This window comes from Musa acuminata, chromosome BXJ3-4 (genome assembly GCF_036884655.1).
Source record: "Musa acuminata AAA Group cultivar baxijiao chromosome BXJ3-4, Cavendish_Baxijiao_AAA, whole genome shotgun sequence".
In the NCBI taxonomy this organism is placed as follows: Eukaryota; Viridiplantae; Streptophyta; class Magnoliopsida; order Zingiberales; family Musaceae; genus Musa; species Musa acuminata.
The window spans coordinates 6,598,402-6,625,604 of NC_088352.1; the positions used below are offsets into that span (position 1 = coordinate 6,598,402).

At 38.2% G+C, this 27,203-nt stretch overlaps 3 protein-coding genes across 3 annotated transcripts; all 3 read left to right on the plus strand.

Moving 5' to 3' along the window:
* The first annotated feature begins 1,533 nt into the window (after positions 1 to 1,533).
* LOC135636661 (protein ROOT HAIR DEFECTIVE 3-like) lies at positions 1,534 to 18,148 on the plus strand. Its single transcript, XM_065148542.1, has 23 exons — positions 1,534 to 1,678; positions 3,337 to 3,486; positions 4,662 to 4,728; positions 4,819 to 4,921; positions 6,384 to 6,454; positions 6,565 to 6,628; positions 6,720 to 6,785; positions 6,888 to 6,935; positions 7,012 to 7,074; positions 7,159 to 7,215; positions 8,368 to 8,526; positions 8,597 to 8,665; positions 8,748 to 8,839; positions 11,098 to 11,176; positions 13,215 to 13,377; positions 13,490 to 13,614; positions 13,764 to 14,026; positions 14,117 to 14,213; positions 14,312 to 14,473; positions 15,155 to 15,263; positions 17,234 to 17,324; positions 17,411 to 17,507; positions 17,607 to 18,148. The coding sequence occupies exons 2-23, from the start codon at positions 3,339 to 3,341 to the stop codon at positions 17,835 to 17,837; spliced, it is 2,424 nt and encodes an 807-aa protein (XP_065004614.1). The 5' UTR covers positions 1,534 to 1,678; positions 3,337 to 3,338; the 3' UTR covers positions 17,838 to 18,148.
* Positions 18,149 to 18,639: 491 nt separating this feature from the next.
* LOC135636230 (mediator of RNA polymerase II transcription subunit 9-like) lies at positions 18,640 to 21,980 on the plus strand. Its single transcript, XM_065147864.1, has 5 exons — positions 18,640 to 18,919; positions 19,478 to 19,540; positions 19,739 to 19,819; positions 21,629 to 21,687; positions 21,787 to 21,980. Exons 1-5 carry the CDS (start codon positions 18,725 to 18,727, stop codon positions 21,848 to 21,850), a joined length of 462 nt encoding a protein of 153 aa, XP_065003936.1. The 5' UTR covers positions 18,640 to 18,724; the 3' UTR covers positions 21,851 to 21,980.
* Positions 21,981 to 23,288: 1,308 nt separating this feature from the next.
* Positions 23,289 to 26,668, plus strand: LOC103980965 (probable mitochondrial-processing peptidase subunit beta, mitochondrial). Its single transcript, XM_009397511.3, has 9 exons — positions 23,289 to 24,202; positions 24,285 to 24,449; positions 24,534 to 24,671; positions 24,763 to 24,914; positions 25,007 to 25,115; positions 25,582 to 25,680; positions 25,814 to 25,879; positions 26,036 to 26,143; positions 26,331 to 26,668. Exons 1-9 carry the CDS (start codon positions 23,618 to 23,620, stop codon positions 26,409 to 26,411), a joined length of 1,503 nt encoding a protein of 500 aa, XP_009395786.2. The 5' UTR covers positions 23,289 to 23,617; the 3' UTR covers positions 26,412 to 26,668.
* Positions 26,669 to 27,203: the final 535 nt, after the last annotated feature.

Below are 27,203 nucleotides of genomic sequence, written 5' to 3' on the forward strand. Positions count from 1 at the left end.
GGCCACCGCGGCAACATCTCCACCTTCCCTGCGATCGAAGATGGGGAGATCGCTGCCTGCGCCCCCTTCCACCGCTCCCTCTTCCTCAGGATCGAAGACCGGAGCCCTCTGGCCCCGCTCATCGGACCCCCGTCGAAAGGCAAGCGACGAGGGCACTAGGCAGGCTGTGAGGGTGCCAGCAACGTGTGGCGAGGGCGTCGGCAGCGAGGCAGCGCGAGCAATGAGGGAGGAGGAGAAGGGGGAAGGGAGGAGGAGAGGACGGCGTCGCTCGCGATGGGAGAAGGGGTGACAGTGGTCGACGATGATCAGAGCTTGCTGGGGAAGGGGAGGGGTGTTTTCGTCAAATCGATGAAAGAGGGGTGTCCCTAGATAAAAAATCATTTAAAGGACGTCATCTGGTGAAAGTTTAATATTGGGGTTTTTGTTAATTTTAACGCTGAGGATTATTTAACATATGTTATCATAAGGAACTCACCTGCGATCCAATAGTTTTGTGCCACGAGGTAATGGGGAGTGACCATTAGGTGTTCCTTCTCCTCTGGGCCGGTCGAGTCAAGATGGGCTGAATAAGGTCCGATTCTTAGAGCGATGCGTGGGTGAGACGCGTAAGAAGTACCGCCAGAAAACATAAATCTTTTGCCTGCCCATTATCTACTACCCAACGATCCACCCGCCTTGGAATGCGTGAGTTTGCCTACTGGTGATTCTAACGTCGGCCCGCAGTTGCGGCCAATGAAAGCTGATGCAAGCAAGTGTGTGGCTCGGAACGAAGGGGATCGATGGCGAGAAAGGGCGTGGGTGGAATTGGGACAGGTGGGCGGTTGCTTGGTCGGTCGGTCGGTGCCTGCTGCGGGACCCACCTCTCTGGATTATACGCAGAGACACGCTTTTTATTTGCCTCGTTCGATGTACTTATATGAGATTTTTATTAAAAGTAATTTTCAGTCGGGAAGTTGAGGTTAGCAAAAATGTGAACGAATCAGTATAATAATAATACGACGATGTAAATAATAATTTTGTACATAATATTTTTATTTTTATTTTTTTTGAAATAACACATCTAGCCATTAAACCCATTGCTCGCCAGAGCTATCTCAACTGACATCGTTAGTCCAATAGTTGCACATCCGACCTATGACTCGTGCATGAAACGATGATGGAATCTCTTCTTCGCCCTCCCTTCTCTTTTTTCTCCCTTGCTTCCCTACGGTTAACAGTGAGGGTATGTGATCGCCTCTTCTCATTCCTCATCCATAGTTGACAACGTGCTTCCTTCTTTTTTCCATTACAGTTGATAATAAGAGTTGTGGGCAAGTCTGTAAGCAACTGTTCGGAGTGAAGGAGAGGGGATCAGGCGACAAGCGAAGGACAGAGGTCGATAAGGGTAAAAGAGTCATTTTAAAATTATTTTTGATTTTTTAGACCCTCTACGGGAAATTTCAAAATGTAAGGATTTTTTTAAAAAATGCCTAATAATAATTAAGATTACAATAAAATTACCTCGAAAAAATAATTAGTAGGGAATGGATTTGATTTGTAAGTTGTTTTTAAGAGGACGAGGGAGACGCGGTCGAAGTAACTGGATCTGTCATCGTCGCAGTCGTCTTTCCTTCTTCCTCTTCCCTCGTCGGTCGGCTCCCCGTATCTCGATCCCCACCAACCTCCCCTTCGCTCGCAGGCAAGACTTCGAACTCAGCCGCTTCTTCTTCTGATTGGATCGGTGCTTTCATTTGCTTTGTCGATCCGATGGAGCGGCAGTCGATTATTTTGACCTTTATTTCGTTCACTGGTTTTGATCGTAATCGTGGATCGGCTTTTGATAATGCCTCGTCGTTCAGAAGGATATTTGTTACGATCTGATTGGTGATTCCTTGTCAAGTTTTCTTTACTGAAATCGTCTTTTTTGCCCTTTCTTACTGGTAAGTCTGAAAACCTTGCATCCAGTCTCGTATTATTTTCTTGTTCTCTTTCTTATGATCAGATCACGTTACACACTTCAGTGCTTCTCATCTTCAGCTGATCGAAGTTGGTGATAACTTGGATGGCTATCTTGTTTTCTTATATCACATAAATGCAGGCAGTAGTGCTTGTGATTCTCTTGACCTTTGTAGTCTAGTGGTGCTGGCATAACGGGGTTGTTTATTTGTAGGACCTCAAGTTTAGGAAGTTGTTGAATATAATTTTTCTTAATTGGTATAATCATCAGAGAGACCAAGAGCAACAATCTTGCTTGATTACTCTATATTCATTCTCCAACTTCGTGGAAGTTGCCCACGCTAGAGTTTGTGCCTGAGGTATCTTTTTTAAGCATGTTTTGATCACGAAGATAGTACACATATTTCCGAACGTATGTTTAGTTTGTGCCCTTCTCCGTTGTCGGTTCCAGTACAATTCTCTTTTCAAAACCAGGGAATCTTTCTGAAGCGACAATTGCTATGACTTGCCCCTGAATTTTTGTGCTCCCCCTAGTTCTTGATTACAGATTACGAACTGGTTTGAAATATGAGCATGGGTATACTTCCTCAAACAGATAACTGACTTTCCAATATAAATACGATTCAAACTAACTGAACTCTGTTTAGTCGATTTAGGAAATTATGAGATTAGCAGAAGTTGATAGTCAAATATGCAACTGGTTCTCTTTTGTTTTCATTTTTCAGGAGCAATAATCCTATGATCCTGATGTTTTGCTGATTTTCCATTGCAATCTTACACCTTATAAATTTCATGATTACCAGTTTCTTTTACTTGAGTCTTTGTGATTATTAGGATTTTCTAACTAAATTTAGTTGATTTTCTTGGGAAAGGATAAAGTATATATTTCTCACGAGCATGATGTCTATCAGTGTTATAGTAAGAGTAGGATTCAGATGATGGTCATGTGATCATCTGTTGTTTTTAAGGTCTTTCTAAGATGTTATACAATGACCAATCGTTCTTTGTTTTTGTTGATTTGCATCTAACGAAGTCCTTGAGGATATCTTTTAACAAAAAGAGGCTATTCTAAATATCAAATAATTAAATTTTAATATTGAGTTCCAACAATTTGGTTGATGAAATTCTGTTGCTTTCAGAGATATATTTTTCATTGTTCTCATTCTAATTAATTGTATTATACTGTGGTTAATTGATTATCTTCCAGTTTTCTGGGGATACTTTGTTGCTTAAGAGTTAATATGCCAGGCTATTCTGACAAGTATTATGTCCCTTCGTCTGGTTGTTTTTTTTCCTTTGTTTCAACATTTCTTGTCTGCTTTTTAAATAGGACCATAATGGCTTTCTACATGGCAGTGTAAAATTGTAGACAATTGAATCTTACATCATTTTCCCCTCTAGATATGGGTGAAGGTGGTTGTTGTGTTCAACTTCTTGATGGTGATGGTGTATTCAATGTTGCTGGCATTGAACATTTCATGAATTCGGTGAAGCTGGCTGAATGTGGACTGTCCTATGCAGTGGTATCTATAATGGGTCCACAAAGTAGTGGTATGACTATGGGTTTTTTGAACTTCTATTGGTTATTGCTTTTGTTATATTCTTGTTGCATAACTCCCTTGTTTTATCTTATCACTTCTTCTTTGTTAAACTCTCTTGTGATTTTTTTAATAATGTTATTGTTTTCTGTTTTTGATTTTAATCCTGAATCAGCTGAACCAATTATAGGCTTCCTACTCCTATCAGTTGATGTTGTTGTCTGCCTATGTTGATGTTTGAGGAATTATATTCCATTTGTCTAGGATGGCTGGCTTTGTAAAAGCTGTGACTGATAGATGCTGTTAACTAAATGAAAATGCTCACTGTAGGTATTAGAAAATAGCCTGATACTGAATGGTTTAATTGCTTACAGAAAGAAGAATGAACCCTCTCCTGAAAATACGTTTTTTATTTAATGCCTTTCTCCAAAATTGCTTCATTAAAGAATCACCTCTGGTAAAGGTAGGACACTGTACCCTATTTCTGTTAGGTTTGTTATTTCCCAAAATTGTCTGAAAGCATACTATGCTGTCTACATTGTTCATTATTGGAAATTTGGATATAACTGAGGAAATATTGCCTAGGAAAGTTTCCTGCACATTACATGCTCAGGACAATTTGGTTCAAGGATTTGCAATTTTAATAACTCATAATTGCATGTGAGGTGAATGGCATTAGATTTTGAACAGTTCGCATAGACTTCAACTCCTTGAGAGATTAACCTTGGCATTGTCAACCTATGGTACCCATGCTTTCTAGTGATTTCTGTCTTTCTGAGTCTCTCACTTAAACTACCAGCATATGCATTTGTTATTGCCTGGTTAACCTGCCTGTCCTTTTACTAAAGCTGTTTCCTTATGCAAAATTATTACATTAATTTCCTCCAGCCTATACAAACTTTATAATTAAGCTGGTGACTCTTCTGAGAATCTGGAATTATTTCTCATACTACAAATTTTCCAAAGTTCATTTAGCAAGGAAGAATGTTTTGACATCTATTTGGAAATGCAGTCTTCAACTTATGTATTGTGTAAATTACTTTATGTATGTGTAATCTACATAGTGTTATTGCTATCACAATCCAACACCTGGCTTTTGCCAGTTTAGAGATTTTTCCTTGTTTCAAACATAAACATTAGATGCATTTAACTATTAGGGTTCTGAGTGAATCTTTCTTTTGTCCACAGGGAAGAGCACTCTTTTGAACCATTTGTTTGGGACCAACTTTAGGGAAATGGATGCTTTTAGAGGAAGGCAAGTTTTTCTCTCTTCAGCCTTGGATTTATCAGCATTTATAAAGTTAATCATTTCAAGTTGTATTTAACTGAATTCCCTTTTCCTTAGGTCACAAACTACTAAAGGCATTTGGTTGGCAAAGTGTGCTAATGTTGAACCATTTACAGTGGTTATGGATTTGGAGGGTACTGACGGAAGAGAGAGAGGAGAAGTAAATATCTAACTTATGCAATATCAACATTTATTATAGAGAGCTTTATGGAACTACACTTTGTATTCTATATGAGCATGGAATTATACATATTATACGTGAGCCATTTTCTTTTGAATCTTACCACACCTATGTACCTATTTCCTACGATATATTGTGTTTAGTGTGATGTCTTTTAGTTGAGTGTGCACGAAGTAGGTATTTACTGATTGGATCTAAATAAGCCTTGATAACATCATCATTAGAAGCATGGACTGCCATTTTGCCCAAACCGGTGCGAAATGGGTGGTACGCTCAAAGTCAGGGCATGAACCAGTATGACAGCCTCGTTTCGGACAGCCCGCTTCAACCCATTAAAAAAATAATTAAGACATTTTAATACTTGTGTTTGCAAGCCCTCTTCATATGTTTAGTCTCCTGCTGTCACATGCCACTTGCTGTGCACTGCCGACTCATACGGTTCCACCTCCATTTCTCCTCCTCCTCCTCCTCTTGCTCCACCGCCTCCTCTCCTTCTTCGTCTCCCTCCTTCCTCCTCGTCTTCCTCCACCGCTTCCTCTTCTTTGATTCTCTTCCTCCTTCCTCCTTCCTCTTCCTCCATCGCTTTCTCTTCTTCGTTCATCTTCCATCCTCCTTCCTCCTCGTCTTCCTCCACCACCTCTTCCTTTTCTCATTCTTCTTCCTCTTTGAGTCACTAGTAATACCGGTGTACATTGTGTCAGACCTGAAACGACTTTCCTTGATTAGAATCATAGCTACTGTTATTGACAATCTCGTACAACTCTATGGTAGAGTTACTAATCATTCTAGTGTGCATTGCCTGCAAAGCAGGCATGAAACTCAGAATAAGATGGAAATTGTTGCTTGATAATTAGATATCTTCAAATTTCACTGGTAATAGGTTAACGATGAATACTTTTAACAGATCAAAGTTCAGTAATAGATTCCATTTGTTGTATTTGTTGATCCTGTACCTTGGGAACATGAATCTCCTTAAATGACTTGCTATTGAAACTTTGCAGACTTCCTTTTTTTTTGTCTTTTGAAAATTCTGTATTGGCTTCTCAATCCAGGAATACAAGAGCTGCCATTGTTGATTAAGTTTTATTTAGGTAACTACTTGTTGGAGTAGGGCAAAAATTTCTTTGGATGGTCAGTGAAAACCACCTTTTTAATGCCTTATTTTGTGCTTTTGTGAGGATACTAAGTAGCAGCTTAGTTGTTGACTTGTTTCAATCTTTTTTTGTTTTCGTTTGTAGTGTTTAACATCATTATGCATCAGTTATTAATCAGGAGTTAGGGCAAAAACAAACAATTGGGTTGTGGTTTTATTGTTTATGCAGGTCCTTTGAATATAGTCCAATACCTAACACTTTCACTTGTCTTTGTTCCAGTCATCATGTGTTTCTATATCTTCTGGAATCTTTTCAACCTTGTTTTACTGTCTTATTTATATGCTCAGGATGATACTGCATTTGAGAAGCAGAGTGCCCTTTTTGCTTTGGCAATATCAGATATAGTGCTCATAAACATGTAAGCCTGATGTTGACTATGGGGCATGACTATTTTATTTATAATTTAAAACCTTGAGTACAATTCAACTAAAATGTCGGTGCATTTTCTGACATGCCTTGATATCTTAGGTGGTGTCATGATATTGGTCGTGAACAAGCTGCAAACAAGCCCCTTTTGAAGACAGTGTTCCAAGTATGTTTTAGTTGTATGTATCTTTGATTCAACCATGTAGTATATTGGTAGTTTCAGTTGTTCACTTTTGTTGTATTTCGTCCAATAACAGGTCATGATGCGATTGTTTAGCCCTCGTAAAACAACATTGTTATTTGTTATACGTGACAAAACCAAGGTGCAATTTCATTATAATAATCACGAATTTAACTTCTAAAATACTGCTATTACTTCAGTAATGTCTGAGTTTCAATTTCAATCGACTTTCATTTTGTGGCAGACTCCCCTAGAACATTTGGAGCCTGTTCTCAGGGAGGATATTCAGAAGGTGTGTCAACTATTACTCTGTCTATGCTGTAATAATTCATCGCTGATATATCCTGTTGATATTTTTTCTTTTGCAGATATGGGATAATGTACCTAAACCGCAAGCTCATAAAGAAACTCCTCTTAGTGAATTCTTCAATGTAATTTATTAAGCTTTCTTTACTTCGCTCCTTGCTGATAAAGATGCATTTGGAGCTTTCTATTTCATACCATAACTTTTGCAGGTGGAAGTAGTGGCTCTTTCAAGCTTTGAAGAGAAGGAAGTGCTATTTAGAGAGCAGGTCTGTTGTCACATAGTTACATACTCCAATAAATTGAAGTCAACTTCTAATTTATTTGTAGTAGTGGTAGTTGTATATCATTTTCCTTTATTTGATCTAGTATAAGATAACGTTTGCTTGCAGTCCATGTGATTTGCATGACCCTATGCAGTCAAGTTGCCTTTAAATAACAACTCTGATTGTAAGTGGAAGTGTGTCTTAAAAGCACTCATTGCCTCTAGAATCATGAGTATGGTTTGAATCATGACGAGGGTTCTGTATATTGTGAAAGTGAGGGAGTGAGATCTGCTTAAATTATTGATTATAGCAATTGTTCTCTAAAATATATCAACAAACATAGAGCCATAATTTTAAACATACATGATGACGTAGTTAGCTAGTTATTGTATGACTCTAAATAATTTGTAACTCCTTGTAAGCCACTATTATAAACCACAAAGGAACACATTTTGCGATTACATGGATTCCTGGGCTTATTGATTAATTTTCGTACTTTATTGAAATTCAACAAGATAGGACACCACTTTACTCAAACCTTTAGAACTCCATAAAATGGACAGGATATAGGATATACAAAATGCGACTAGGAGAATGATCTTAAGAATAACAGTATCTTAGAATACCTAACAAATATGTGAACTTACAATTGGGGTAACATGGAAAGCTTCTTCATTCTTTTGGTTGCATCGGCCTTGAACCTCTGGTATTAATTTTGAAGAATAAACAGTATCACAGTATTTGAGAGATTCTAGGGTATTGCTAACTTGTTAGGTAGACTTAATGGCTGGTAGTAGTAATTGTTGATATTCGCGGAGGATTGTTGATGCAGCTGCTTATATTTGTTTTTCACTTCAAGGGTGAGAGCCAAACTATATTGCTTAATCAGCTCATTTCACACAATGATGTGATACATGTAAAATTTAGATTGTTGAGCAAATTACATACTCTCTGCTGCTATAAACCATCATTTTGATGGGCTAGCTTATTGTTTTTCTTCTTGTCTTGGTTCACTTTTTATTGGCAAATATATTTGGATCCACTCATATAATCAAGAACTGTATTTTTTATAAGATACTTAAGAAGTTTGTTGGTATCTAGTTCTTTGGGGATATTCCTTCTTTTTGTTTCTTATATTTGTTATCGATGAACAAGGTTGCCTCTTTAAGGCAAAGATTTTACCATTCCATTGCTCCCGGTGGACTTGCTGGGGACCGACGGGGTGTTGTTCCAGCATCAGGATTCTCATTTAGTGCTCAACAGATATGGATGGTTATAAAGGAGAACAAGGACCTTGACCTTCCTGCACACAAGGTGATGATCTGGTTGCTTCATTAATTGCTCTATCAGCAATCCAGTTATCAGTATTTGTCTGCATTTGTAGGTTATGGTGGCTACAGTACGTTGCGAAGAAATTGCTAATGAAAAGCTTGCTTACACAAGTGCTGATAAGGTAGTTGATGGCTAACGTAAATTTTGTCTATTTCTATGTGACATTTTCAATCACTAATTGCTTAAATTCATCTGCATTACAGGAGTGGGTTCAACTTGAAGAGGCTGTTCAACATGATATAGTGCCAGGTTTTGGGAAGAAGATTACTGCAATTCTGGACAAGTGCTTGGCTGGGTCAGTGTTCTTTTTGTTTGGAATTTTCCTGTTGAAGTTTGGATTATCAATAGTAGTTTCAACTTTCAAGTATTCTGTTCTTTTTTTTTTTTTAATAAGGAACATTGATTGATGGTTTCATACTGTTTGAGATTGTCTCCTTGCACATCCAATGCCTTGTATTGAGCATGTGTTGCCCTTAGGTTGGCAAGGTAGGTGCTGTATGTGCCTCTGCCTACCTTGCATCCATGAACTTGTCTATTGTGAAGGATAGGCTGGCATGCATTCATCCTCCCCAGGGCCTGTACTGGCAAGTGACTATGCCAAATAGTAGGCAAAGGCTTCAACAAAACTAATGAGAGAAACCAAGCCTGGTTGATTGTTTTTGGGGTCTGTTATTTTTTGTGTATCTCTGTTTTGCTTTCTCACTCTCTGTCCTCCCCTCTCTTTGATCCGTATGGGATTTGTATTTGATAATCCGTCAATCTGATACCACCTCTTGGATGGAAGTTTTGACGGAGAGAGTTATCGTTGGGTGCTCTCGGCAGGTTGAGGATCGCTGTTGGTTTCAGTCTCCTCCTCTCTTGCTGTTGTCTAAGGTTTGGATATCGTGTAGCTGGGCTTTGGGTCTTCTCATAGCAGTTAGACGAAGTTTAGATGGACTTCAGCTGCTGGAACTTGAGGAAAAAGGTGTTGCGGTTGGAGGGCAGAACCCTTTTTTAAACTCCTCTTCTTTTGGCTTTTGGCACAAGCTGGAGGGCTAGGGTCGATTGTGAGACTTCTTGGCTACTTTTGGTTGCTTTTCTTGTTGTTGTTGTTGTTGTTGCCAAAGGTATCTTTGGAAGCTATTAAGGCCAACAACAATTCAGAAAAGATCTCTACAGGAATGTACCTGCAAGCAAGATGAAGGGTTGTTGAACTTACAACCTCCTTCCTCTCTTTCTCTCTTATCTTCTCAGCTTAGAGTCGACTAGTCACTCAAGAGGGGGCATGACTTGGATGCTTTCAAGGGGGTTGCAACCCCTTAGATTTATAGGATTATGGATGTCCAAAGTCTTATTTTGATTAGGACTTCTTAGTTCCTTGCAGCCGCAGGAGTCTTTTGTTGGGGGTGCCATAATTGTCTAGGGGCTGCCCTTATCCTTGTCCTGCTAGGATTATGATCGAGCTGACTGGGGATGCTTTAGATGGGTCGCTCTTTTATAACTGTAATAAGGGTGGAGTCCCAAGGGTTTTAGGACTTTCCTTGTAGAGCTAGCGCACAACCTTCTCCTACTCCAAGCAGGAGTGTGTTTCTCTTGCTTGGTGGCTATTGCTATTTGGGTGAGGGCTGTTCTAATCCTAGTTCTGCTAGGACTGAGATTGAGGTGAGTTAGCTGCTGCAATATGGGTTTGCTTGGCCGAATAATGCTTTGAGGCTTCAAGAGGCCCTTAGATAGGGGTTGACTTGACTGGTTGAGTGCTGTTGAGATCGTTCCTGATCACTATTTCTCTCCCCCCTTCCCCCACCTCTCTCTCTCTCTCTCTTACACACTATTTCTATTTTCTTGATCTGTTAATCTGGTCGAATCCCATTACTAATTTGCTACGATATCATTGTTTTAAGGTCTAAGTAACTGTTAGTCTTAAAGGAAGATGCACTAGTCATTTAACTAAACCATGGTTAAGTGACAGCAGATGGACAGTGATGATAGAATTAATCAGGGACAGATATTCTTAACAACTATTTGTACCCAGGAGGCTTCCTATATATGTGTGTGTGTCTGCCTGTATTTCTATGAAAACAAGCATGCATGGGTTCATGATATTTGAGTCTATAAATTTCAGAGCTGCATAAGCAAATTTAGAGGGAATTGATAGTTATTTGTTCTATGTTTACAGGTGGTGTTGTCTAGTTCTTTTGGATGCATCAAAATGGACTTCTTTTGTCATGCAATGATGTAGGGGTTATATTATTTTATTTGTAAAGTTCGTAGTTTGTAATTTGTATGCCTAAATATAGGTACAAATCCCTACAAATTTGTTAAATCTAATTATATTACAAAAAAATCTTGCCTTTCAAATGACCATTGTTAAGGTATTTTTCTTTTGAGGCACTATTACATATCGAGGAGCAAATATTTTTTAATGGTTTTACAGTTTTAGTTTTTTTTCAGAGCTGTTGAATCTTGTACTTCTGTTCTTTATTGGTTTTTGACTTGTTCAGAAGGTGGAATTAGTCATTATTCCTTAATGCTCTATGTCCTGCTTTTAAGCTGTTAAATATACTGCTCTGACAGATATGACATTGAAGCTTTTTACTTTGAGGAAGCTGTCCGGACTTCAAAGAGGCAGCAACTTGAATCAAAGCTTCTGCAGGTACTATTCTCTTCTGAGCAACAGCTTATAGGTCAAGTTCAGTTAATAGGTTTGTTATTATACAGGTAAATTTAAATGCTCAAAATTCTTGATAGCATACCATTTTGTTGACATGATCTTCTAGCTATACATGCTTATTGCACAGAGAATCCCATCACATTAAGCCTTAATAGCATTATATATCTTTGTGGTATCTACCTACCACTTCAGTATGCCTTTCCTGCATAAAAGATACCATTGTTCTTATGTTTAATGGTCTTCACCTCTTAGTATCATTGTTCTTTTTTTAAATTTTCACGGAGCCAACATTGCTGGTACTAATAAACCATTATAATATACTACATATTATATTATTAGGTGAGAATTTGATTGTTGTTCATGTAATTATCTCCCGATCATAGTTGGTAATTGTCAGCTTAGATAGTGGGAACTAAGATATCTTGTTAAGGATATGTACTCTTGTTTTACAAATTGGAACATTTAATTATATTCAATGGTTGCTTATTTAGAAGCTTCTTTCAAATTTTCTGTAGTTGTGGTAACCTAATTTTATTATTTATTTAACCTTGTATTAAGGCCCAAAAAAGGAGTATCAGGGTGAACCGAAAATTTTGACAACTTTATTTAGCATGTAGTATGCCTGGGGCTTTATGTGATCTTTTCCAAGCAAATGATTCTTAACATCAGCAAAATGGGTTAATGTAAATGTGACTGTAGTAACATCTGTTAAGCTACTTATGTTAGCTTGGGCTTGCTATTTTCTGGTTGAGGTGGGTAAGATGTATGCTTTTGTGCAATATTTCTGTCTCTTTTCACTTCAAATGTAGAAGCTGGATTTCAAGGGAATTCTGATGTTAAGGGAATGTGTACAGAACGTTTGATGTATGATTTTCCATGCCATTGAACATATTTAATAAATTTTCTTAAGAAAATTTTCACTAGCTTGAGTGGAATAACTTTTTTTGTACAATAATCAAGATGATAAATCTAGTATCTTACTTGATTTTTTGGCAATGACTAAAGCTAAAATGAAACCTGTGAAATTGGTAGAAAATTTATCATTAATAAAATGTGTCTTCCATCAGTGTAGATGAATTTTGCAAATGTAGAAATGCTTGGTAGGCACTGTGTATTTTGTTCATAGCATATGTTCAATATATATGCTCATAATTTATATCAATTGAATTTATATATTTCCAAATTGAAAAGATATCATTGTCTCCAGTCTGTAAGGAACATTGGTATTCTTGGATTAATAGTAAAAATGTGTAATATATCTTTTGATCAAAGGAATATGAAACTTATCTCCATATGGATCTCATCTGTTTGAATTTTGCATGGTGCTAATGAATTTTAAAATTTGATTAGAGACATTTAGCTTGGTTTTCACTTCACTCTAAAACCCTCGGTGGGTGGAGCCTTCTGCACTAATCTGCTGTTTTCCAAAGCTGTCATTTGGAGGTTGGGTAGTGAATCAGCACAAAGCATATTCTTAATTGGCATTAATTTTTCAGAAGTTTCAAGTCCCCTCCTCTTTTTTTTTTCTTCATTTCTTCCTTACTGATTCAAGGGTGATGCTGCATATTTTGCAATAGGTTCCATAGGTTCCCACCACATGAATATTCAGCCTAATCCTTAATCGATTACCGGAGGAGCAACCTCTTGTTGCACCAATCCCTTCATTACAAATAAGGTTGAATTTAGTCTTAGGTTGTATTAAATTAATTACAGTTATACTTATAACATCTTATACAGGGTGCTAATACATCTTGTAAATGTCAAAGTGAAAGAGTCTATGATTCTCAGATTTGCTGGATTGAGTTTCCTTGTCATGGGGAAATGTTCATGATATTCTATGATTGCTTAAGGGTCTTCTTAGGAAATAAAGAATTCTTGAATTCATAAAATTTCTTCTTGTATCATAGACTGGATCTGTGTGTCATAAATATTTTGGTAATATTTTGCCCAGAATTTTTTTTCTCAAACTAAAGATGTTTGTAGTTTTCTCCTTCTCAGTGACACATTTTGCTTGTTTCAGCTGGTCAGTCCTGCTTATCAAACAATGTTGGGCCATATACGGTCCAAAGTTTTAGATGATTTTAAAGAAGCTTTTGATAAGGCCCTTGAAAAGGAAGGATTTGCTGTTGCTGCTCTTGAATGCACTCAATCTTCCATGTTCAAATTTGACAGATGCTGTGAAGGTACATGAGTTTTTTTATCTTTCTCTAATTTTGCAATACATATGGTTACTTTCTGTAACTATGTGCTTGTATTTTGATTTGTGGTTGTATTGTTTTTTTGGGGGGGTTACAGATGCAGCTATTGAACAAGCAAACTGGGATCCTTCCAAAATTCGGGATAAGCTTCAGCGTGATATTGACACCCATCTAGCTTCAGTTCGTACTGCAAAACTTTCTGAGCTTACTGCACTATTTGAGGTATGGTAGGCTTTTGTTGTTTATTTACTTTAAGTTGGTGGTCTTATTGTGAATCTCTCTTTTTCTTTTTTCAAAACAGAAAGAGATTGAAGGATGAATAATTTAAGGATGGTATTATCATTGGAATTAGTAATCTGATTTACTTGCAGGGACAACTTAATAAAGCCCTTGCAGAACCAGTTGAAGCTCTTCTTGATGCGGCTAGTGATAATACCTGGCCCGCAATAAGAGAACTTCTTCAGCGAGAGACTGAATCAGCTGTCTCAGGATTTGCTTCTGCCCTTTCGACATTTGCACTAGACCAGGCAACTGTGGATAAAATGCTTGTGAAACTAAAGGAGTATGGTAAAAATGTTGTTGAATCCAAGGCAAGAGAAGAGGCTGGAAGAGTTATGATCCGTATGAAGGATAGGTAGTACATAATATGATTTATCGGTACTTCTGAACTTTGCTTAGAGTTTGGACATCAGGATGACTATCTTTCTTTTATTTTCAAATGCAGATTCTCTACATTGTTCAGCCGTGATGCTGACTCTATGCCAAGAATTTGGACGGGAAAAGAAGACATAAAAGCAATAACAAAATCTGCACGTTCTGCAGTATGTCATGGAAAATTGCTCTCACAATTAGAGTATTTGTCACCTTAGATTTCAAAATAACTCTTTGTTTGTCAATCGTTGTTGACATATTTTTGCAGTCTCTAAAGTTGCTGTCTGTTATGGCTGCTATTCGTTTGGACGAGGAAATGGATAAAATTGAGGAAACTCTTTTGCTTGCTTTGGTAGATGCTTCCAGCAATGGTGTTAAGAATAGAAGTATCCAGTCATTAGATCCACTGGCTTCAAGCTCATGGCAAGAGGTGATTAATGATCTTGTCACTTTTTCATGTGACACAATTCTAGTTTAAGTGCCAAATATACAGATAGAATTGTGATCCAGCATCTCATAGTCTTCATTTTGAATGTGAGACTCGTGTTCATATGTTAGGACATTATGGCTTGTTTCTGTTGTCGTTGGATCAGTTCTTCATATGGAATGATGATCTAATAATCTATGGTCCTCAACTATTTTATTTTTAGTTTGAATTCAGGTTTCTAAGGCATATCAAAGACTCAATGTTGTAGTCACAACAGTCTTGAATATTTTTCATTTCAAGTTATAACTTACTGCTTGGATCATTAGTGTATAAACTAATATTGTCTGCACTCCCAAGTGCTTCTGACTTCAATTACATTGTTTGAGTTCCAGCTGAAATATCACATCCTGATAACATGTAAGATCTCGGATTCTAAAATAATGTAGACTTTGATGGAGAAGTTGTGTTTTTAAGACAGTGAATTCTGCTAAGTCATTACAATGTATCCGTTGTATGTAGGGTTACATTATCAGTCACTTTAGATATCGCAACATGGTGTTCTTCTTTCAGCTTTTGAAACTCATGTTTCATTTTGATGGAATGTGCATCACTTTCCACTTCTTTGGTTATGACAAATTTATAATATGATTTTGGCCCCAAGTTGAACTGCTTTGTTTTCACCAGGTTCCATCTGCGAAAACTTTGATTTCACCAGTCCAGTGCAAAAATTTGTGGAGGCAATTCAAGGCAGAAACAGAGTACACTGTTACTCAGGCCATTGCTGCTCAGGCATGTCCTCTAACTTGCAATTTTAGTCCAGTCTTGCAAACTATAGTTGCCATTTTATAATTTATCTTAGGAAGATTTAGTTATGCATGATTTTCTATTGCTTTTAGAAGTACTTAGATAACCTGGTGATTAAGGGCATGACACATATCATAACATACAAATTTGGGGTTGCCTGCTTATATTGCCAATTGTCCCAACTGAACAACTCATAATATATTGGGTTTATGAAGTTGGTCTGCCCCATGTTGCTAGGCCCATAATGAGTCTTTGTTTTGCAAAATCAGTCATTGACCATAAGAAGGAAAAAGGTAAAGAAAGGATGGGGAATGAGATTGATGGAAGTAGAGACATTTTCCAGATCTATGCTATGCATGAAAAGAAGGATCAACCCAAATCCCTTTTGAATGGTTTGAACTTGGGTTCAGATTAACTTGACTTGTTTTTAATTTAGTCTAGTTAATTTCTCTTCTCCTTTGGAATAGTGTTAAGTATTTTAGAGAGGGCTTTTGCAAATAATTAGATCACATGACAACATATTGTATATTTATACCTTTGTTTCTTAGATTTATCAAGGAGAAGAAAGAAGAACTGGATGACGAAAAAGATGGAAGGATCAAAATCTGTCTTGATTAAAATTTCAATCTCTACAAGGAAGTTTCATGTAATTGTAATTTGTAAAAATAGAAGACCATCACTCACATAACCAAACCAAAGATTATTTGCCAAGATAAATCTTGAAATTTAACTTCTCCAGAGAATGAAAAAATAAATGATTGATTAGCCTTGACATAATTATATTTTTATCCTTCTTTTCTTTCTGTACTTGAATCTCTAAAAAGAGGGAAAGAGATTGTAATTGGGACGTCCATTATTAATTGTATGAATGAATTTCTTCTTCCACAATATATATGAGTGAGTTGTATAGGTCATAAACTTTCCCTTGATGTGAGTTTGGAGGACTTGAAGCGAGTCATCAACAATTTATCTTCCTCCTCTCTTCCCCAACTATCCTACCACCTAGATTCTACTATTGCAAGCTTCCTAAATTCCAAATTGCTAAGAGTCTGACATTGTTGGAGTTGCGAGTACTGGAGACTCATGGATCAACTTCATAAAAAGTCAAAATAGTAAAGAAAAGGATGGATCGATATCTTCCTCTTCAAACTGGTATGCGTTTGAAGTTATACTAATTGTTTCATTGTTTGATTTGACATTTCTGCAAACTAACTCACTTTTAGACCCCTAAGCTTATTACCCTTAGGTTGTCCTATATCAGGGATGGAGTGAGTTTTCTTTTGGTTGACATTTAGCTTTTACCACCTCTTTGTACATCTTAGTATGGGCACTCACCTAAAACATTTGTTTCTTCAGTTGTGAAAGCAGCAGTAAGATGGTTAATGGTAAATTGCAGGCTTATGCATGGTTGTTTAGATCGCAAGTATATTTTCATTTTCTCCTTGTTTTCTTCAGGTTCAAGGTTTGTATATGTGTAGAGTGTTTGATGCTTTGTATCTTTAAAATATTTTGATGTCTATGGCTTGACGACCATATTCACACATGGTACAGTAGTTGTAATATCAGTTAGCCTATTCCTAACACATTGATGGAAATGAGTTGGTGTACACACCTTAGCCCCGGAGTAATTGGTATTCATTGGGATTATATACTCGATAGAGGAATGGGGGATGATTGCCAAATTGCAAAGTTTGTGGAAACACCCATGACATAGTATGGTTGAGTAGTTGACTTCCAATGACTTGATATAAGCATGCAGTATCTTGATTCTTGATATGAGTTTATGGTCTAATTCTAGTGCTTAAAAGTATCATCATTTCTTTGTTCCATAAAATTTTAATGCTACATTGTTGTGTTTCTTTGTGTTCTTCTGGTATCGGGTCAGCCATTATATAACAGATCATTTAACGTAACCTTTTATCCTTTACATCCTTTGCAATATTTGCTGATTTCAGGAAGCCAATAAGCGTAACAACAGCATGTTACCCCCTCCATGGGCAATTGCTGCTATTTTAGTGTTGGGATTTAATGAGTTCATGACACTTCTTAGGTAAATTTACTTAAAAGTTATGACTTTGTGTTAAAGTACAAGGTTCCCTACCTCCTGGTAATAATGTTTATGTTGTACTTTTGCAGAAACCCTTTGTACCTGGGCGTTATATTTGTCGTCTTTCTAGTGGGCAAAGCCATTTGGGTTCAACTAGACATCGCGGGTGCATTTCAAAATGGCGCTGTGAGTGATAAATCAGAGTTCCAGTTGCATTTCATTTTTCGACAAAGCTAAAGATACCATTTTAATTTAATTGCACCTTGTTAATTCTTTATTTGACAGCTTCCTGGGCTTCTCTCCTTGTCCACAAAGTTTCTCCCAACAGTAATGAACATCCTTAAGAGATTAGCAGAAGAGGGTCAACAAGCTGCAGCTCCACCATCCCAGAACAAACCCGAACTGGATTCAAAAGTATTTAGGAACAGCATACGTAGCAATTCAACATCGGATCCATCTTCTAACATAAGTTCAACAGAGGATGGGGATGAGTATTCGAGTCCTCTGAGAAAATGATGACCAAGTAACAGAATATGACATGCCGTTTGCAATTTTTTTTCATATCGTTTCGCCCAATTGCAATAGCTTTGTATTCAGCGAAGATGGCATCTTCGTTGTGGTAAGAAGAGTCTATAAATATGTATTCATATCGTATAACTGTTGGTGTTATGATACCACAGTTGGTATGAGAGAGAATTGCAAAAATAGCAAACGGTGCTGCTTTATTTAGAGGGTTTGGGTCCGGGGTTTGCTATATACGAAGTGCCTTTGTTCTGAAGCCTAACTGAGATGCCTGTCTTCTCAATTGAACTTTGTTTAATTTTTTATTTGTTTAACTTTATTGAGCATGCATGCATGCATCGCATCTTTTACATCAATCCACTGAAAACAACACAATCTGATAAAGGGAACTCCGTTTGAGAAAATTTATTCGTGTTATTGTCGTGTATCAATTGAATTCTTGCAAGGTAGAAGCTGGTAATTCATTAGCCTGCACAGAAAAAATAGAAATACGTTGCTCAGTCCAAAACAATTTACCGGCAACTTTTCAGTTTCATCTTCACATGGCAGAAATGCAGCTGGAAATTTTTTGAAGATTGGTAGCTACTTTCGTATAAGCATAGCCGAATGGTCTTTGCTTCTATCGAGATGCGATGCCATATGATGGTACTGAACTTCTACAAGACTCGTTCGTGTGTCACATCCTATACGATCGAATCCTGAGTGCATAAAAGCCACACAATTCTACGGTAAAAAGCCCTCAGAACGCATTCCATCAGCCCAACTCATAAAGGCCCATATAACAATAATGATACTAGGAAAAAAGGTTTTCTAGTCTGTCAAGTCGCTGGAGAACGAGGAACGAGAGGGCTTTCTTCTGATTAGGAGTGCGTGTGCAGGAGATGGATCACCAATACAATGGGGGGAGTTGGATGATGATCCCAAATCAGAACCCTCTCAATCAGGATTTCCACACTCTCCAACCTCAGTACCCGCCGCCGCCGCTACTGTCGCAGCCTCAACAGCAGCCCCAGCCCCAGCAGCAGCAGCAGCACCATCACCACCCGTCCTTGGCTTCTCACTTCCATCTCCTCTCCGTAAGTGTTCTCATCCGGTCTGTTTCGCCCCAAGTCAGGTCTGTTTTCGTTTCTTGATTCAGGTTTACTGTAGACTCGGTTGAACTTATGATCGATAAAATAGACGGTCGATCAAGGTCTAATTCGAGTAGATGCTTTCAGTTTTTGTTAGGGTTATGTCGATGATATCCTTTTTTTTTGTTTTAGTAGTCCGATTAATACTAGCGTTCGTTCTTCTACCAAATGCTCATATTTTTTTTATTTTGAAACATGAGATCGAAGCAAAGTTTGGTGGATCGTTTTTGGATAAGGTTGATCGAATCTTTATATATTACTTCATCGAAGATCATGCAAGAAAAGAGGAAATTATTTTGAGAACTCGATTACAGTTTCTGATACAAAGGAATTCGATTAGAGAAATACCTCTTTGAAGTAGAGAAAGTGTTCATATTGAACCCATGGTCATTTGGAAGTCGATTAGTATCTGCTAAAATTTTAAGCTATATTTGTAGTTGTATCTGGAGGATGTCCTATACTGCCAGTTTTTCTTGCTGATGCTTTGCCTCTTGTCTTTTGCAGTTGGTGGAAAGGTTAGCCGATGCAATTGATAGCGGAAGTCGTGATCAACAATATGAGGCTCTGGTTAATCTCTGTCTCTCCTCCCCATATGGCAGTAGCAATTTCAATAAGCTTGAGATATTTTTGCATGTTCTCTGATTCATTTTCTCTAAAATGGTTGATGACAAGCCTATTACCTGATTATATATAGAATTTTTCGTACATCTAGTAATTTGGCTTTCTAACTAGCAGGCAGATTATTTTTCTTATCCTTTTTTCCAGGTTACTGAATTGACCAATCAATTTAAAAGGTGTCAGCAACTTTTAGATTCTATTTCAGAAACCATCAGTACAAAGTCTTTGGTGAGTAAGACAATGTTTTTCCATCTGTTCTATACAATATACCTTACACATCTATGTTGGATTTTTAAAAAAAAATTCATTACATTAAACAGCATATAAGATTTTCAAACATTTGACTTCATTTGATCAATTACTTGTGCAACAACACACTAGCCATTTGATGTCTTGAAGTCCAACATCTATGTTGGACTTTATTCAAGTGCTTTTCTCAATGGAATGATAGTGTATTCTCAAATCTACTTTGACAAGAGCAAATTTGTATAACATGGACAATAATTTGTTATATATCATGTCTAGTGGTAATGTTATATTAGCTAACTACTAAATTATTGTTGCATATTTGTTTGCTTGGGCAGACAATATCGGTTTCGAATGATTGCTTTTTGAATCAAGTAGGGATTAAAACAAACAATATTATGTTAAATTTCATATTCCTTCATGGATATGTAAAATATTACCCCAATATATGCATACATTAATATGTAGATAGATGTCTTAGAATTGTATATACGAGAATTTAACCTTGATCCTCTGTATGGTCATTTACCTGTAGATGCTTCAAGGAGGTAATATATACAGTTATACACTATAAAACACAGTTTTTTTACCTTCTCTCTTAGAGTAAATGTTTGAGAGAGGATAAGTATCTTGAACTTGTTGTGCATATATCAATTTAACTTTCTCAATTGACCATTGATAAACTCCTACCAGAAATGTACCCGGACTGTTTTACTGAACTTGTCAGATAGATAGGCACGCAAAAAAAAAAATCCTGAAATTGTTAGATAGGTAGACAAAAGAAAGTGAAGCAGAAACACATTTGAGGACTAAGATATTCATGATCTCTTACCTGGAAACATATTATGGCTTCTCTCTCCCCTTTCTCCCCTCTCTTTCGTCTAAAATCATTTTACCCTTTCTATTATCAAATGAATCTGGTCGTGTGTGTGCGCTCTCACCAGGAAGCACATCATGGCCTCCCCCCTCCCCTTTCTTCCCACCCCCTGGTGTAAAATCATTTTACCGTTTCTATAATTCTGATATATTGTTTCAGTTGATAGAAAGAGATCACTCTTCACTCTCTTCTACTTCTATCAGTTTTCTTCTTATTTTTTTAATAATGAATATGGTAGGCATTGCGAAGCATGTATGAGTCCATAGCTCTGACATGATTTATATAGAAGGTATAGAATACTGATATTCAGGCAACTATTGGACCAAAAAAGGTACTCAAAGATGATTTCATAAATCAGTTGTTGGCTAGTAACAGTAAAGATTTGGTTGTGGTTTCATAAGCATCCATTAGTGACATAATGATTTATGGACATTTGGAGCACCCAAATCTTGAACTAAATTTAATCAGTGTCTGGAACTGACTACAATCTCACAGCACCATTTGTTTACCAAAAAGAATGATCCATTAGTATCATCACACCAGTAATTGGCACGTGTTTTGTATCATCTTTTTCCATGCTTGTCAAGCGACATAAAGACCACAAGCTGAATTTTTCCCAACTTTCATGTGTGGTGGCTTGCAGAAAAGTTTTCCGTAGCATATAAATCAATGGTTTTCTCTTTTCTCTGTGAATATGATTTTGAATCCTCTCTCTCTCTCTCACTAATATATATATATATATATATATATATTAGATAAATATTGCCTTGTATTCCTTTATTTCTTGTGCAATCTGACATTATTCCATGTGTCATTGAGGGTTAGAAGGATCTCAAGTCTCATTTAGCTTGTGTGCGCTATATTTTCTCCTTCCCTTTCTCTGGTTAATTGGAGTCCTATTCTAATTCTTCCAGACAGTTGAGGGACAGAAGCGTAGGCTGGAAGAGACTATGCAACAACTGAACCAGAGGAGGTATGTTTATGCCTCATAGAGATATCCATGTGCATTATGTATTCCTACTTGGTTTTAGTTTCTTTTTTCTCTTTCTTATTAGTGCTTGTTTTTTAGCAGGGATCTAGTTGTCAAGTACAGAAGTCATGTAGAAGAACTGGTTAAGCCAGAGAGGAACAGATAGTACACGTTTCTTTTTACATGTGATATAAGAAAACTGTATGCATGCTTGACTTTGGGTTTAGTTTTCACAGAGGATGGTTGCTAACTTCTTCTAAGTTCAAATGCACTTTAAAGTGACACTAGTTGAATTATCTTGATACTTCTTCCTGTGCGGGTGAATGCTCTGTTGATGTATCACACTGGTAGGCCAAGATGAAGTTGATCGACCGCAGCATGCTTTCAAGCTACCGCGAGGTGCCCACACTACTGCAGTAGAAGCTGTAGCCGTGCTCTCACTCGAATGCTCTATCCATTGCCAAGAGGTTATCATCCATCATTAGCTCATTCGTTTCTTATTAGACCAAGATGAAGTAAATATCTCTGCTCATTTTCTTAATGAAGTAGTGTTTGATGAAAGTGCTAGTTTGATTGATAAAGATTTTGTTTTTGGATCAGAGCCTTCCTCCATTTATAGTTTCCAAAGAAAAAAAATATTTTATTCAATTTGATTGGTTGTCTTATTTTCCCGCATTGGCCGGAATATTTAGACGACCAAGGAAAAAAGAAGATGAATTTTCAAGACTGTCTTCAGGACTGAGGTATAGGAAAATAGAAGAAAAGCTAAAACTCACTTGATAAGTAGATACGGATAGGCGGAGATGATGCACATCCAAAAAGCTATCTCAACCCTAGAACTCTTTCCTTCTTTCATCGAGTCCACATCATCATTTGTGAGGTTTGGGTCCATCTCTCATCAAAGTTGTGAGAGAGAAGTTGTACTTTTTTTAATATAATGAACATAATTTTATAAGAAAAATTAATATATTCTTGTTATCAATTTAAAGTAGGAAACTAAAGCGATGATTGCTTGGAAGTTCTTGCATGGCAAACGCGAAGGTTGCAGATTCTTTCTGGATGCCTTTGACTTGAGGAATGTTGGTTTCAAGATTTTTCCATCAATTGAGAAGGCAACAATCTCCTTCTCATATAGGCTTCGAAGTACGGATGTGATCGAAACTCCCAAGAGATTAGGTAATGAGATAATTCCTTGACACACAGGAATTGCCTTCTCAACACACGAAAGAATTCCATATAGACAATGATTGAAGGAGTTCTATAATGATCAAGACTCTTTAGAGATTGGGTGATGCGGTAATTTCATAACGCACAAGGAGTTGTACGTATCTTCTATCAGTGTATCTTTGTTCTAACCATCCATTTTGGTTGGGACCCGGCCCGAGTCCTACTTAGACTAGGACTTGGCCAAGTGGTTAGTTGATATGGGGCTGACGTGGATAAATGATGTTTTGCTTTAACAACGAGAATAGTACCTCAATGGTTGAAATTTGATTTGATTTGATTTGATTTGATTTGATTTTGAGAAGCCAAGTCTCCACATCTCCTTTCAATGATTGAGATTGGTTTTGATATGGAGAAGATCATCCCTGATCAAGGTTACTCACGATCGGTACTTAGCAGCCGAGTGTAGATCTGTGTTCGTGTAGGTAATCAGGCGGGACGCGTCACGACTGGTATCTGGTGGTATCTCACTCGAACCCGATTCGAAGGGGATTTAGGGCTTCAAACTTGCGGGTGTCTTGCCCTGGACTTGTTCGTTGAAATGTCTTAGCGCCGTATCTCATCTTCCGACCCCTTTCCTCCCTCCCAATTGATGTTATTACGAATTTGTTTCCTCGGAGCTCACAATTTGAGCTTCCGAAACATCGGCCCGACGACATCAGATTGCGCGCTTGCTTAGCCAAAAACGAACGAACCAAAGCTTCTCTTCATGGCGTTTTCTTTCTCTCGCTTTCGGAGGAAACTCGACGCCGCCCTCTCGTCCGCCGTCCGCGCCCGCTACCTCTCGCTCTCTGCCCGCCCAAGTCTTCCCGAAGAGCCGGCGCCGGACCCTCGCTTCCTCCGCTACAGCTCCCCCGACGCCAGGCCGCCCCTCGACCACTCCCCCTTTCTGCGCTTCCCCCAGGTCCGCCACACCACCCTCCCCAGCGGCATCCGCGTCGTCACCCAATCGGCCCCCATTTCCGCCTCCCACACCGCGTCTATCGGCGTCTGGATCGATGCCGGCAGTCGCTTCGAGGCCCCCGGTACCAACGGCACCGCCCATTTCCTCGAACACATGATCTTCAAGGGCACCCGCCGCCGCACCGCCCGCTCCCTCGAGGAGGAAATCGAGAACATGGGCGCCCGGCTCAACGCCTACACCTCTCGCGAGCAGACCACCTTCTTCGCCGACGTTCAGTCCAAGGACGTGGCCGTCGCCGTCGACGTGCTCGCCGACATCCTGCAGAATTCCAAGTTCCCTGACCACGCGATCAAGCGGGAGCGCGGCGTCATCCTCCGGGAGATGGAGGAGGTCAGCTCGTGGTTCCTCTCCTTTTCCTTCTGTTTGCTCTACGAGTAGGTTCTTATGCATGTCTGGCGATGTGAGGGAACAGGTGCAAGGACAGGTAGAAGAGGTAATCTTCGACCACCTGCATTCTGCAGCGTTTCAGGGCCATCCTCTAGGGGACACAATATTGGGCCCGGAGGAGAATATACGAGGGATCTCGAGGGTTGACTTGCAGCAATACATTTCCACTCATTATACAGGCCATAGAATGGTGATTTCTTGTGAAATAATCTTTATGCTTTGGGTTATAGATAGTGTAGAGAAATTCTGAGGTCTTGGATGTGTTCTGTCAAAGGTTGTGTCGGCTGCAGGAGCTGTTAAACATGATGAGATTGTTAACATGGTCGGAAGGCTGTTCACAAATTTCTCCACAGATCCAACCACTGCAGATCAGCTTGTAAATGCAAATCCAGCTGTTTTTACAGGTTCAGAGGTTTGTGTTATTTATTACATCACTGAATTTATCTTCCTTATGCACCCGATTTGTTGCGTCATATATCACCATCTGACCATATGTATTATAGGTTCGAGTGCAGGATGAGGGAATGCCTTTTGCGCATTTTGCAATAGCATTTAAAGGGTCATCCTGGACAGACCCTAACTCTATCCCCCTTATGGTAATCCAAAGCTTGTTGGGTAGTTGGAACAAGAGCATTGGTGTCGGCAATTGCTCAGGGTAAGATGAGTGAAGGCAGTTTCTTTTTTGCCAGTACAATACACTTTTAGCCGAGTGCTTCAACAATGTTATGCTATTCCATGAACTATCAGGTCTCAGCTTGCTCGTCGAGTAGGCACTGATGACTTAGCTGAAAATATTATGGCTTTCAATACCAACTATCGTGATATAGGATTGTTTGGTGTCTACTCCATTGCCTCGGTAAGCTTTATTCTCATAGATTAAGAGCTTAATTGTAGCTCTTTTATTTTTGTTTCAAAATATTGGGTTTGTGTCGATGTATCTTTCTTCTCATGCATGTTGTTGCTTATGAACTGTTGGTCATTGAGAGTTCTTTTCAATGTCCTGGTGGCATCTGCTAATGGATTTTATGTTTAAACCAACTTGAGCAATTATTATGAAGAAAATGCGGCCCAGTGGACATTCGTTATCCTCTAGATGCATGCGATATTGATAACAAATCCTGAATATTTGTTCAGGCATAAATATGTGAAGACAAAGATGACACATTTTACCAGCATTCTTAATATACTTTCTGTTAGCTTCCCTCACTTAGAAATTTGAATATTAGGTAATAGAAGTGCTTTTGTTACTATGACTTATTAAGTAACAACTATGGAAGTGCATGTCACCTTTATTATTTCCATTTCAAAATCTGTTGTTGCAGCCAAAATGTTTGCGTGAATTATCATGTGTCTTGATGGATGAGATTAAGAGACTTGCATACCAAGTGTCAGAAGCTGAAGTTGTTCGTGCTAGGAATCAGGTATATGGAGCATTCTATTTGCATATCAACAACGTTCACCACTATTCTCTGTGAAAATATCCGTGGCTGACTTATGATCGTCAGATAAGCTTTTGCTGAATGAATCTCTTAGTAGTTTCTACATGTTATGCAGTTAAAATCCGTGCTTTTGCTTCACATTGATGGTTCCACTGCTGTTTCTGAGAATAATGGCCGTCAGGTAGACATCAGTGCTCAACATTTGTGCTGCTCAATACTTCTTTTTGCAATATATACCTGAGGGGGCTTCATTGTTAAGCAAACATCCTAAATTTTGTTGAGCTCAATATATTTTGTCTAGAATATTAAGAAGGATCACTTTCATCACCACGTGCAGATGCTGACATACGGGCGGGTATTGCCATTCGTTGAGCTTTTTGCTCGCATTGATGCTGTTGATGCTGCTGCAATTATGGAGACAGCAAGGAACTTCATCATCAATAAGGCAATGAGACTTTTTTGCTCATTTAAATCTTACATTGCAACTCATTTAAAATAAAGACTATTATGCTGTGGGATTTTTTACCTCGAAGTTCGTCCTGCTTGTTCTTTGATATTTGCTTGAAAGATGAGTCAATAATTAGGCAATCTTTCTTTCATGTTTCATTACTAATCACCATTTAATGTTTCAGGAAGTTGCACTTGCCGCAACAGGACCGATCCAGGAATTGCCAGAGCACAGTTGGTTCTGCGCTCAGACCGCGGCTCAGTGAGGGAACAGGATGTGAATCTTCTTCCAGGAGTCAATGGTACTTACATGTTGTGTCATTTACCATATCGATCAAGGCATCATGTAACAATCAAAGTACAAGAATCAAAAGGCCAATGATATATCGATTATATTTATCTTCCCTTTACTTTTCTTAGCTTAGCTTATATCTCTGTAACATGTGAGATATTGAAGCCGACTTCCTTGAGTTTGATCATGTGCACATTTATGAATTTTCCCGGAAGGCTACTTATCACACAACCATCGATATCGTGAGAATGCTTGAAGTGCAATATTTCAGCTCGTAGCTATATTTTAGTTCATGAATAATGAAACATGATTGTCGTCAGAATCTAGATTTGTTGTGACTACTATCTAGCGGATCATAATATGGTACCCAATACATACAGGATTACGTTTACCCCTATCATCCTGTAAAGACCCAAGACAGGATGCCAAGGAAAAAGAATTGGGAGACAACTCAGCGATATCCTGCGTTATTAGCATAGTGGAAGCAAAGCATCTAAAAGAGCCCATCACCCGTTTGTTTAATTACAGAATAACGTATCAAGCAATGTAGTCACAGTTCGCTCTCTTGAGTAAACATGTTTGACCTTGATTAAACCCATCATATGCATCTTCCGTGGTTTTGACCATCAACTCAGCCGTCTAATTAATTTATCTTTCTTGATTTTAGCATAATTAGCATTCATAATTATTTTATATATGAAGATATTAGATTAGTTGTAAAACTCCTAAATTCATATATTATATTTATCAATTATTTTGAAATTTT